General features: G+C 41.4%; 1 protein-coding gene across 3 annotated transcripts in view; it reads right to left on the reverse strand.

Annotated features, from left to right (window-relative positions):
• LARP4B (La ribonucleoprotein 4B) overlaps nt 1-14,032 on the reverse strand; it is a 77,989-nt gene that overhangs the window by 7,900 nt on the left and 56,057 nt on the right. For all 3 annotated transcript variants that reach the window (XM_038755493.1, XM_038755492.1, XM_038755491.1), the window contains 7 exons: nt 13,185-13,288; nt 8,262-8,372; nt 7,438-7,491; nt 7,138-7,347; nt 3,055-3,161; nt 1,727-1,978; nt 332-377 (listed from right to left, as the gene is read on the reverse strand). In XM_038755493.1, the coding sequence (XP_038611421.1) occupies nt 332-377; nt 1,727-1,978; nt 3,055-3,161; nt 7,138-7,347; nt 7,438-7,491; nt 8,262-8,372; nt 13,185-13,288 (884 nt within the window). The remainder of the gene's footprint in view (nt 1-331; nt 378-1,726; nt 1,979-3,054; nt 3,162-7,137; nt 7,348-7,437; nt 7,492-8,261; nt 8,373-13,184; nt 13,289-14,032) is intronic.

Below are 14,032 nucleotides of genomic sequence, written 5' to 3' on the forward strand. Positions count from 1 at the left end.
AACTTTAAAGACTAATTATCCCTATTACTATTATTTATGTTTATACTTTCTAATCCTGAAAGGTTTAACACTTCCCTCACCCCCTCTTATTTCTTTTCTTTCTCCTCTATGGAAGCAACAGGAAAGAGGGAAAGGAAAAGGTCGTTCATTCATGTTGTGGGCAGGGAACATGTCTACCAACTCTGTTGTATTGTACTCTCCCAAGTGCTTAGTACAGTGCTCTGCACACAGTAAGCACTCAATAAATACCATTGGTTGATTCAAATCCTCATATCAAAGTTCTGTGTAAAAGTACAGGTCCAAAGGACTCAAACTAGGCACAAATACTCACTGTAAATTTGTCTTCTCTCTTCTTTCGATAACCATACGAATTTTTCCTAGGGGACAGAAAAGGTAAAAATTATCTACCATTCCCCGGGGAGAAGGGAAACCAGCTCATTCTCAATTATTTTCAAACTTCCAAAGACAACCTTCTATTCCAAAATTACTGTTTTAAGGACGGGCGCTACTCTGCTAGATCCCTGCACGACCAGGCAGCCCTGCGGCATACGGAACAGGACCGCAGAGAATCAGTCACAACGGAGTCCACTGTGCACGGACCACTGTAGAAGATCAACCAGCTCAGGCTGACACAGTGACCTAGAGTGCTTTTCCTGCCATGGCTACTCACTGTCACCACTGTTTCCTCTGTTGCCGCTACCTGGACAATAGCCTCCAGATGATTTCAGAGGTTGCAAAGCACATCGTCTTGTTTGCTACAAGTGAGGGTTACCATTAGCTCGATACTCCTGCCCCTGCCCTGACAACCCTGCACCTTCCCGACTGAAATAGATGAGGGGTGGCAGAAAGGAGGAGGAAAGGAGCGGAGAGGAGGAATAAGGCCAGCTGGTAGATCACCCTGAGCTTCTCCCCCCGCCTAGGATGGGGAGCTTGAGGGGTGGGAAGGGAAGAAGTATAAACAAGGAACCACGGCAGGGAGCCGGTGGGAAGAATAGGATGGTAAGAAATTTCTAAGGCAGGGGATGTGGAAAGGGAGTCCAGGGGAAAAAAAGAGAGTCAGCTTAGCAGTAGTTTGGCTACAACTAAGCGGGTAGAGGAAGGCTGTCGGCCCTGCTCTCAGTGATTCCCAGATTCCTGGATAAGGGATAGTGGGTCACTAAAGGACATAGAGAGGCAAGTTAGGGGTGTCGGATGATGTCACCTAAGCACTAGGATGGATGTTCAAGAGGGCAACCAACACACAGTTCCCTCTAGCATCCCACTAACACGGTCAGAGACAGATACTGGGCTGTGGATTGACCACAGGTATAACCCAGTAAATGGCAGTTCTGACCTTCTGATACTCTCCACAGGTAGTCTTTTTAATGGAACTTATCCTGCTCTTAAACAATTTTGGGCTTCCTGTGTGGAGGTAAGACAGGAAGGAGGGGTGAGAGGCGTGATAATGAGCTAGGCCCCAGTTTAAGCTGTATACCGTATAGTCAATAAATGCTGATTACCTTTCTCACTGCAAAAGTAATGGGGCAAAATTATGACAGCTTTTGCAACGTCCACACTGAGTTTTAGCCATCTGGTTGAGAAAGCCCAGAGTGACTAGTCAGACAGAAAAAGAAATTTGAGATTTATGCAAGAAAAATCTAGAAAAGGAAATTCTGTTATTCACGACTGTTCACACTCGCCAACAAAACACCGGACACCTATTTTACCTAACATTTTCGTAACTCACCTTCCTCTACCTAATCCGGGAGATGATTCAAGATTACTCTGTTCCATTCGCCCAGTTCCTATATCTCTCTTGGCATAGCTTGAAGTGTTTTGTATCCGAGTCCTGTTCTGTCCTGGCTGCCTTGCTTGTGGACTCCGGACACCATTAATTAAACGATCAGCAGAAAAATTAAATATCGTAGGGCTCTCTAATAATCCAGGTCCTCTATCTGCATTGGGTATTGTGTGTCGCAGATGTGACTTACTAGGATTCCTGCAGAACAAATCATTTTATACATATTTATTCTAAATAAAATTATGAAAGCTTGCATCAAGAGTTTACAACTAGAATGAGGATTTTATGTGGTCAAAAAAAATATTTTACCTTCGAGCTCTGCTACTATTTATAGTCTCTTTAAAAATGACTGATTCTCCTGAAGACCAAAGTATCGTCATCTGTCAGTCAACCCAGGAGCAATGAGCCATGGCTTCAATTTCCAAGGTGACATTTTTACCTTTCCAGAATTCCAGTTCAAAAGACCGAGTCCATACACTGACTCTGTGTAGCTATGTGGCAATGCTGGGATTACAGGTAGAAAAAAAATCTACCTGGAGAAGTGAGGGCCAGGTGAGTCTTACTAGGTCTAGAAAAAGCCGAGAGAAGCCCCTAAATCAAGGCTCGTGTCCCTCTCCTGCTCTACGTGGAGCACGTTGCCCTGGACCGTAAGCTCGTTGTGGGCAGGGTATGTGTTTATTGTTACACTGCACTCGCCCAAGCGCTTAGTACAGTACTCTGCACACAGTAAGTGCTCAATAAATACAACTGAACGAATGAATTTTGCCTGCCATTTCCTAGGCACTCCCTGGACAATTTCAGGTTTTGTTTTGTTTTTGTTTTTTCGCGGGGGAAGGTACTTTTACACCACTTTTAGAGCGGTAACTAGAGTGGGAAGGGAGGAGAGGAAAAAGGAAGAGGGTGAGAGCTGTTACAATGGCTGCAATGGGCCAGTTGGTAGCTGTCCCCTCTCCTTCTCCCGGGGCTGTGGATATAGGGCAGCTGCTCTTTCCTTCAGGATCAATACTTTCAAAATGAAGTTTATTATTTTTCCTAATTGTTTAAGGGACAAAGAAGAAACACTGAAAGAAACATTTTTTGCATGAACTTTACCATGTGCCTGTCCTCTAGTGAGTTCTCTGGTGATACTTGGCCTTAAAACCTGGGTTCCACCTTAGGCCTATTCACAAAGCCTATTCCTGGATGGGGCAACTTAAAGAGTGTGTTGGTACCTACTTGCCTAAAGAAATGAAAATAACTCAAAACTCCTCTATATTTCAATCTGATTGACTTGCCTGTTCCTAGGAGTATACTGTCTGAGTGAAGTCAAAGGAGATGCTGCAGGTTTGAAGGTTGGAGACGTAAACCCATTGATAAATCCAGTATTTGGAAATGGTGCTACCTGGAGATAAAGAAACAACACAGATCAAAACCACAATGATCTCACCTTTTTATTTTTTGTGCTGCCGGGGAAAAGAGGAGACTCCTACAATTTCACAGTCTAATTACATTTAAGGCTAATTCAACATACCGCATCCTATTTCACCTTTGAGAGGGGGGAGAGAGGGAGTCAAAATTTCACATAGGGAAAGGGCAAAGAGAATGGAGATTTTGCTTTTGGCTTTCTCCTGACTTTTGGCCCCAACTCTCTTTTTCTCCAACACATGTGAAGAAAGTGGAGAGGAAAGAGCTGTAAGGAAGAGATAGCAAAGAAGTTTTTGTTTTCAAAGTGTTTGAAGGCAAGTGCTCTGGTTAAGATTTGGTTTTAGAACAATACTACTAAATGAACACTTTAGGCTCTAGTCCAATATTTCAATTTATTTCATTTTCTTGTTGAATAATAGTAACAGTAGTATTCATTAAGCACATACTCTTTGCAATGCACTGTATTAAGTGCTGGGAGATAATACATAGGTCCCTGTACCTAAAGCGTTCCCAATCTACGAGCTTTAGTGGGGAGAAGTGATTAGAGACAGACATTAGGAGTGACTAAGTATGAAACTCATAGTTGTGTTTTTTAACATTTACGACAGGGAGAGCAGGGTGAGAAATTTATCTCAAAATGTTGACATTTCCTGTTTAAAAGGGACTCTTCCTTTATTTTATTTGCACGAACATTTTCTTTAAAATTACTCATGAGAACCCGCCAGCTGAACGAAGAGGAAAGCCAATACCAAAAATCATATCACGCAGTCATTTCCGAAGAAGTTCTAAGAAGAAAGATGAACATTCATTTAAGGACTGACAACACACATCAGGTGAAACAGTGATTTACTGGTGATAACTAATGGTTCCCCTATCATGAATAAATGTGAATTTTTGGAAAGCTGGAGGAAGTGGGGGGGGGGGGGGGGGGGAAGACATGGAATTCCCCAACTTGGTCGTACCACATAACGGGGATCTCAAGAAGTGAAATCCACAGAGACCCAAGCCAGGTCCGACTTGGCCAGATAGAGAAGCTAGCTTAGAGAGGAGAAAAAGGAAGTTACGTTGAAAGCTTGAACTTTGGTCCATTTATTGCCTAGGAGCCCAGCCAAGGAAGGGCCGGTTAGTCTTTGGCCCAAGCAAGCAAAGGAGGAGGAAGTCCCAGGAGAGACCTGCACTATGCAAGGGAAAAAATCTAAACAAGCAAAGCAAGTAATATGCTCCAATCTCCTCATTTAAAATTAGAATAAGGGAAGAGTTTGCAACTTGGTACAGGACTTGTCTTGGGATTCATCTCTGAGACGAAGGCGAGCACTGCTACTACCATTCATGTTGGATTCTGGGCCTGTGAGCATCTTATACAAACAAATCCTCCATAAACCATTCCTTTCCCACTGTACCCAACTAAAGGAGTTACTGATAACTTCCCCTGGATCCCCAATAAATACAAAAGTACAACATGGTACTAGGACACCTGCTATGCAACAGAAGCCTCTGGACAGAAACATATGGTAGTTTGTTTGACAGAACATTTTTCAAAGGGCTTTGCAATTACTGTTTTTAATATGACACATATTGCTATGAAGTAGCGATTCCCACTAAGTTGTAAGACCCTTGAAGGTTGGAACTATGCCAACCGATTCTATTGTACTATTATTTTTATGGCATTTAAGTGCTTACTATGCACCAAGCACTGTTCTAAGCCCTATGGTAGATATGAGTTAATCAGATTGGACACAGTCCCTGTCCCACATGGGGCTTGCAAACTAACCTGGAGGGATAACAGGTACTGAATCCCCATTTTACAGATTGAGGAATCATAAATCATCTCTGTAGAATCATAAAAGGACAGCTTCTCAGTTAAGAATAAAAGAGAACCACAGCTAAACAAAATTTAAACTCTAATGAGCTATGATATAAAGGTCAAAAACCTTTGGATATAGCACTTTATATAACAATTTAAAGGGAGAGGGACAAACCAAGTCACTGATTATGCACAGCAAGCTTAGAAATGGAAACCTGTTAACATCTCTCACAGCACATTCCACTGTGTAGACAGAAATTATAATCCTGGGAACAGATGCACAGTGTATTGTATGTTATAGGGACTTGAAAGATTCATTCTGAATGTAAATTAGCCAAACATTATGAAAATACCAAGTGTTTTCACTATTTTGACCTGACTAGTATATTGCTTTGGGAAACAAATGAAAAAAAAATCAATCATGTCTAAATACAACTACCCTATGAGACTGATGATGATGTTATTGATGGTGAGATTTTTATCTACGTGTGCAAGTAAAACACAAAGAAAACCTTAGTTACTTTGTTTTACACAATAATGGTAATTGTGACATTAACCTGAAAGTGAATGTTTAGAAATTATTCCCAAGTCATAGGAAAAACCAGAAGATTTTCTCAGAGGGTACATAAAAGGTAGAATAACATTTTTCATTTAGAATATATATGGAGTTATAATGTCATATAAAGAAGCTGCTGCTATTTCCTCATTGAATTAGGATCATTTAGAAACAAACTGTAATTGGGAATGGTGCTGTCCTCTAAACAACTGCTTAAAATGCATTGGGGAATTCTGTTTTCAAATTTGTTTGAATCAAACATTAACAGGTGCTATTTAAAAATAGCTTTACAAAGTAGATGATGTAAAGCTGCAACCTTTAATTGTGCCAATCAACAAATTTGTGATATGGTAACATGGTCTCTGATACTTTAATTCTATGCTGGAAACTTCTTGTTTCTCCATCACACCTCTTTCAACCAGCACCACCTGCCAAATTCTACAACTTTACTGACTGGTGTGCTTAGAAAAAGGCTTGATTGTGGAAAACAGAGTACCCTTTTATCACAGTCTCATCATTCTGGTGATTGGAAAGGTCACCTGCATATCTGAAGAACTGATTAAACGATGGGATTTAGAACAATGGTTTTAAACCTTAAGTTAGAAGGCTTCTGAAATTTCTTCCAGCCTCACATAACTTCAGGCCAATCTACATGGTACGAAAACAATCGTATTTTAGAATAATAGCTGCATTAGAACCCCCCAGTGAAGGCTCAGGATGGCACTGGAAGAGGGAGGGGAAGGTAGGAGATCAGCAAAACCACCTTTTCTTCCCATTCTCTAAAGTTCCGCACATGAACTAATGTGTCCCTTTCAGCGCTCAGAACAGTGCTCGGCGCTTGGAACAGTGCTTTGCACATAGTAAGCGCTGAACAAACGCCATCATTATCATGCAGATGGAAGCAGCACTATTTCCTCAGCCACCACCTCATGGGTTAGCACTAGCTGAAAATAGTTCAGCCCAAGCTCTGAACATACAAGGGAAAGCGGTTAGTTCATCCAAAACATACTAGCCAGTAAGTGAGATGGGCTAGGGGAGAAAGCATAGAGTGAGCAAACACCATTCCCTAAAGCGACTCATGAGAATTTAACCCGTCCCTCTCCTGAAATGCCCATCCCAACCTGTCTCCACGAAGCGACATCTCTTCCTCCATGAAGCCTTTTAGATAATTCCCAACTGACTTTGGTGACAACTGCTCTCAATCTGTCTTTTATCCTTCCCGCTTCTGATTTTTTATAAATATACATCTCCACTGCTGCAGCTGGTCACATGCACCTGTCATTTGTGTCCTCTTTCTCATCAGAGTATCAACTGCAGAAGGTGGGGACACTGTCACCTACTTGTTTGGAAGTTCTTCCCTGATGCCAGTTCATGGCTTTGCTCACAGTGGAAACTCAAATATTACTGACCAAACTAGTTTTGAGGGTTTTTAAAAAAATAGCAAATTACTGTTAAAAATGCATATATAACACAATCAGTCCTACCCCTACCATAAGAACTTGGTTTTAAAACTTTTAACCAGCATTCATGTATCATGGAAATATAGCAAACTTGGAAAATTAAAAAAAAAACAAAACACAAAAACAGGCTTACCAAAGAAGGATCCAGGTAGCTGTGTGTAGTTGACCACGTCTGGGGGGTAATTAAGCTGTACAGGGGAAACTGCTGTTGGGGGCTGTACACTGGAGGTAAATAAAATGATGTAGTATAACGCTGCTGGGTGTAAAGGTTCATGTCCAGAGGTCTATATCCATTCTTTGGCAAAAATGTGTTTATAGCTATTGCCTTTGCTTTTATCCGAGCCTGTATTTAGAATAGTAAAAGCATATCAAAACCTCTTAGGACAATATTAACATCAATAACAATCCAAACATAGCCAATTCTCTTCCTTACCTTTATCGGTTTTCCTTGGAAGGTTTTCACTTCTTCCCTCAAATATCTATAGGCCTAAGGGCAGAAAAGTTTACAAAAATCACTCCTCCATTCACAAAGGCAATACACTATGTACCAAGATTTACTATATTAGCCTAAACAGTAACGAATGACTTTCACTCCTTCCTGTCTAGCCTTTAACAGCTGTTGCTTTCTGGAAGAAAAATCATGACTATAAAGCTTCAAAATCAGGCTATGTAATAGTGATAAAATTCATTCCACTTAGTATTGTCTTTGTTAAGAGCACTTGTCTACATGACTTTCAGGTTAAACGCCTGAAACACCTTTCCAAAAATCTACTTAATAATCCATCTGCAAAGTCTAACTATCTAACTTCAGAAATACTTGGCCCAACTGTTACCCGGAGGCACTTATTGATCTTGATCACACAGGCAGTTGCAGCACTGTTCTTTGTAAATATTTGTAGAAAACACTACTGGTTTTAAAAGTATATACGTAATCATCTGGCACTTAGATTGCAATTTCTAACAGAGAACCTGATTCTTTGGGGGACAAGTTTAGTGAGCACCTCTGGAAGAAAGGTAAATTGGGATTCTGACATCCACCCCCTCCCCCCCAAAGAAAAAAAAAAGAACCAATTTATAAAGAAAATAGCCTCAATATGCAGCAAATAAGTAAATGCTGTTAACACTATTTTGTATAATTAATGAACAAGACAAAGAGGGGAGCACATTCAATTGTAAAACTTTTTAAACCAGATGATGTCCAATACCAGTTGTCTACTTTATATTCATTTTTTTGTAATGAAAACAATAAGGGCTTACCTGCTGTGCATCAGCTTCTGACTCAAATGTTATAAACCAGTTGTCATTATAAGCAAACTCACAGTTGATGAACTTGGGCAAATTATCGCCCTTAAAGAGCGCTTCCACTTCCTATAAAATAGTGAAACAGGGATGGTGGTGTAAATTTCCCATGAAATGGCCAAGAAAGCAGGAAAAAGGAAAGAACAGCAGCTTTCAGAGTCTGGTGTCAGAGGTGACAGTGGCTTAGTCACAAACCTCAATTCACCATTCAGAATCATTATTTATAAGGACTTTATCTAAGAAAGATAAACTGGTAAAGCTAGAAGAACAAAGGTTGAGTTATTCAACTCAACTCTTGCCCAATCCAACAACCTCTACTGCATCCTAAGACCTCCTTGATCTCTGAGCTGCCTTTAGCACTGTGTCCCGCTCCCTGCCCCCACTTCTCCTTGAAACATTATCCAACCTTGGCTTCACTGACACTGTCCTCTCTTGGTTATCCTCCTCTCCCTCTGGCCACTCATTACAGGGGCTCCTCCTCTGTCTCCTACCTAAAAGTGGGAGTCCTTCAAGGCTCAGTTGTGTCCCCACTTCTATTCTCCACCTACACCCACTCCCTTAGAGAATTCATTAGCTCCCATAGCTTCAACTACCATCTCTACATGGATGATTCCCAAATCTACCTCTCCAATCCCAACCTCTCTCCTCTGAAGTCTCACATTTCTTCCAGCCTTCAGGACAACTTTCTCTCCCCACTCCACTTCATACTTTGCTGCCCAGATCATTTTTCTTTAAACAAGCAAAAAAACAACAAAAAACCCTATTACCCCACGTTACCCCACTCAGGAATCTCCAGTGATTGCCCATCCACCTTTGCATCAAACTCCTTACCTTTGGCTTTAAAGCATTTAATCAGTTCACGTGCTCCTACCTTACCTTGCTGATTTCCTACTAAACTTAGTCCGCACACTTCATTCCTCTACCACGAACCTATTCACTGTACCTGAGTCTCATGTGCCTCACTTCCGACCCCTTTCCCGTGTCCTCCCTCTGGTCTGGAACTTCATCCACCTCCTCAAAAGACAGACCACCACTTTCCCCACCTTCAAAGCCCTATTAAAATCAAATCTCTTCCAAGAGACTAACTCCAGTTTTCCTCTACTGCCTCTCCCTTCTGTGTCATCTATGCACTTGAATCTGTACCCTTAAAGCACTTCATATTCACCCCACCTGCAGACTCACTGCACTTACGTCCATAGCTGAAATTTATTTTCATGTCTGTCTCCCCCTCTAGACTGTAAGCTGTTGTGGGCAGGGAATATGTCTGTTTATTGCTATACTGTGCTCTCCCTCACACTTTGTACAGTGCTCTGCATAAAGTATGTGCTCAATAAATACCATTCGTTCAATTCAATCCTATCTATTGATTGCTTATTGTGTGCAGAGCACTGTACTAAGGGCTTCAGAGCAAACAATACAACAATTAACACACATAGTCCCCTCCCACAAGGAGCGCTGATTAACTGATAAGTCAGTAAGAACTGGATATCTGATGGCATTTCCAAACTAAAGCTTACCTACCTTCAAAACAAATGCTTTCCACTTGGTAAAAGTTTTAGAATACAATGTCAATTTGAACAAATAATGTAATATTTTACCATACCTTCAGAACACAGGTTTGCCACTTGGTAAAATTTACAATGGAACATGGTCAAGTGGAGCAAAGACTTTAATGTCATTTTACTATTAAAAGGATGGAAACAACATAAAGTAATGCAACTCACAAACTAAAACATTCTTTGACAACATAGCCAGCTGATGAATGCTACTTTAGGTGTTACCCACAGCACTTATGTACAGATATCTTTAAATTATATAGTATAAATTATTTATTCATATTCACATCAGTCTCCCCATCTAGACTGTAAGGTTGCTAGGGGCAGGGAACACGTCTAATTCTGCTGTATTATACTCTCCCAAGCGCTTAACACAGTGCTCTGCCTGTAGTAAGTGCTCAACACCACTAAGCAGCAGAGCCAGTAATGTAACCAGGCAAGCAGGGAGCAAAGGGTACAGATGGGCTTTATTGATATTAATGTCTGCCTCCTCCTCTGGACCGTAAGCTCATTGTGGGCCGGGAATTCATCATTGTACTCTCCCAAGCGCTTAGTACAGTGCTCTGCACACAGTCCTTCCAAACCTCTACCACTAGCATGTGGAAATGTCCCCTTATTCCATCTCTTCCCCAGGGCTGCAGGAGTAAGGACTGGGGCCAGCAGAGAAGAAATCCACAACCCAGGTCCACCCTTGGGTTAAAGAAGGTGCCAGAGCGGGGGAGTGGATGTTTGGAGGTGAGACTCCTGGCCCCATCTATTTTCTCTGATACAACTGCAGGAAGAGGAGCGGAAAGGAGGTAAAACCGTCAACTAGCCACGGTATACCCAGGCCGCCTCTCTGACGGGATCGGGGAAGAGGTGGAGTCGGTGTCAGGCATGGGACTGCACTGGTACTGGGCCCCTGGGTTACCCAAATCCCCCGGAGCACACAACTGGGCTGTTCCATCACTGGGGATAACCCATCAATCAATCCTGGACAAAAATGTGGACGTCTTTAATAATGCCCACAAGAGGACATGCCACAATCCCTTTTGCTTACCCATTCCTCCAGTGTTTAACCACCTTGACTTCCTGGACAGTGTTCGCTATATCTAAGCTAGACCCATTACCCAGCAATGTTTCACCTTTGATGGAAGATCGATAATTCTGGGTTATAGCAGCTCATGTCCTCGAAATGTTATTAGGCTGCATCTTGGGCTAGAGTCACTCAAGGCCTCCAGCCTGGCTGTGGTCTTCATCGTCTGGGCCTCCTCCTTAAGCTCGGGGAGGGAGCGGACCGTTGTCACTTGGCTCCCGCTTTGTGAACCCCAACGGCACTGAAGTCGGAACACCAGACTGAGGGTGGTCTACGCTCCTGGGCTTCAGATCAGTATTTCGGCACAAAGTTTACCTCAACCTTTTCTTCTCCGGGATAAAATGGTCTAGTTCTTTTGTCTCTCCTTGCTGCTATATTCTTCCTACCTGTTAATTAATCATGGTGGCTTTCTTCTGAACCATCTCCAGTGTCTAATGGGACTTCAAACATTAATGTCTTACAGAGGAACAGTCATCTGCTTGGCGGATTCATTCATAACGCTTGGATTGGTTTCAGAAATGGAAGTCATAAAACTAGTTCTGTACTCCCTACTAGAGTGGAAATGTGTCAGGTTAGGAAAATGAGATCAAACCTCCACCATTACTCTAAATATAATTTTAAGCTTGTAAAAAGGCAAGTAGCATATAAACTATTTAAGAGGTTTTTAGACTCCACTGTAGGAGTTATTTCAGGGAGTATACAGTGAAGTGATCCCAAAGAGCTCGCCACCTTTCTCCATTCCCTGGTCCCAGTGAGAACAACAGCACATCTGCCTGACCAACTAAAGAAGAGATTTAAGGGTGGGAGCCTAACATTACTCCTGAACTAAGAATGTAAATTTCACCCTCAAGACTATATAGGACTTGATAGAAAAATTGGTCGGGGGAGGGAGTTGACACTTTTATTAGGATAGTCAAGGGGCATCGCAATATACAGTCAGTTCTCTGATAGTCCAGGGGTTAAGTTTCTGAAGGATCTCATGTTACGGGAAACTCCGATTGCAGCACCCATGCTCTGATGGATGCCATGGCCTGCGAATGTACAACTTTTTTCTGATCGCACTGCACTCAGATTAAGGAGATGGAACGCTTCATTCTCCAACAGTTTTCGACTCAAAACACATAGTCAAAGCACACATTCTGGGAAAATTCACTGGCCTATATATTTTGTGGTGGACCACAAGACTTATTTTACTCTACACACAGTAAACAGGGAGGATATAAAAAGTGTGTGAAACAAGAGCAACTATTTCCAACTGGCAAACTGCGCTGAGTGCCAAATGACAAGTTCTAGGTTAATGAATTACTGTCTTGGCCAGAAGTTTCACTTGTCTTTACTGCAAGTCTTTTCATTCTTTTGAAAAAGGAAAGAGGAAAAACAGAATAAAAAGCAGAGCTTTTGAGCACAAGAATGCTGATGCAATTTTTAGACTTTATGGTAACGAATAAATTAAAATATTTTAAAACCCAACAGAAATTACGATAACCAGATCATTTCATTTTTCCACTTAGTACAATGATTCTGACAGACTGTGGTCTCTAAAAGGTTATCAAAGTAAGAATCCGCTGGGCTGATAAAACCACCACATTTCAAAGAGACCGCTGAGGAAAAGAATCTGCTTCTATTTCTAAGATTTCTCCCTTTAGGTGGCCTAGTAGCAGGAGTTTTGATTCCAGGCACAGAACAGGTACTTAGTAATTTAGTATGTTTCCAATCTGTTATATGGCTGAAGCCCTAAATGCACTTAGCATGTCTCTTCCTTTAACAAGAAGTTCTGATTTACTGGACTTCCAAGCCTGCCTGAAAGTACGGCTACATGGCACTCTCAAGGGAAACTAAGAATTTCTCTCATCAACAGATTTCCCAACACCCCATAGAAACATGCATCACCAACAGCGCTTAGAACAGTGCTTGGCACAGAGTAAGCACTTAAACACCATCATTATTATTATTATTATCAAAGAACATTTATTAGGCACACATAGGGAACTGGCACCTGTGTTCCAGTTAATCTAAGTTCATCTAAGCATTTAGTCAAATAAAAGAACTTTATATAGCAATGCAACTGAAATAGACTAAATTACTCTACTAGAAAGGCACACAGTGATGGCTTCTAACACAACCAGGTTTTAAAAGTCTCCCCTTCATATTCCCTTAGCACTATTAGTGACCAGCAGTTTATGTGAATAATAGTAAACGGGGAATCCTATAAGATGAGTGGTTATTCTTCCCAGAATATAAAATCCTTACTTCGATAGGAGTAGACTCAGGTACTTCACGTAATATAACAATGCAGCGATTCTGATTGGGCCTGACTTTTTCTCCCTTCTCATCCACTTGGACTAAAGGCAATGCTACAACAGGAAGAAAAATATGAATTTAGTGAGGCAACAACAGGTCTTCTGGAATTAAAACTGAACTATGGCATTCTTTTTACACTACTTTTTGGTGAATGGTATAATACAATATTATCTCACTACTACATTTCTAGAAACAATAAGTACTTAGAAATTGCTACATTTGGGTACTTGAGAAAAATTACTTATACCTTGAACACCAGGATTGATTAGTTCTCTAAGTTTCAAAAGCACACCACAATTCTCAATTATATAATAAAGCTTAAAAAAGAAACGTTCAGGCATTAGCTAAGTTAACCGTCAGAGACGGCTGTGGTGAATACAGTTTAAACCAGAGACTGCAGCCATGCTGCCTTTTTTTTTTTTTGCTTAAGCAACACTACTTTGATGACCATGCTTTTGGAACATGATGTTTTCAAACATTTTAGGAAAAGAGCAAGCAAAGGAACATGGCATTTTGGGAAAACAGGTTAACAATGGTTCAGAATTGCCATGTGAGTTGGCAGAGCCTCACTGTGGCTATGGTCTTAAGTGAACAATTCTTATAGCACTGCAGAACTGACTCCAAAGGCTTTGGAATCGCTCTTTGAGCCAAAGCGATACTGACTTCAAATGTGCAGGCTTGCTCAATGAAATAAGAATATGGGAAAAGACACGCTGACCAACAAGGAAAAAATGAAGTGAACTCAGGCGGCCTTTCAAATTGCTCTACCCACCTGTGGCTGGTCTGGTCCCTGCCAA

The sequence above is a fragment of the Tachyglossus aculeatus genome, chromosome 13, assembly GCF_015852505.1.
Source record: "Tachyglossus aculeatus isolate mTacAcu1 chromosome 13, mTacAcu1.pri, whole genome shotgun sequence".
Taxonomy (NCBI): Eukaryota; Metazoa; Chordata; class Mammalia; order Monotremata; family Tachyglossidae; genus Tachyglossus; species Tachyglossus aculeatus.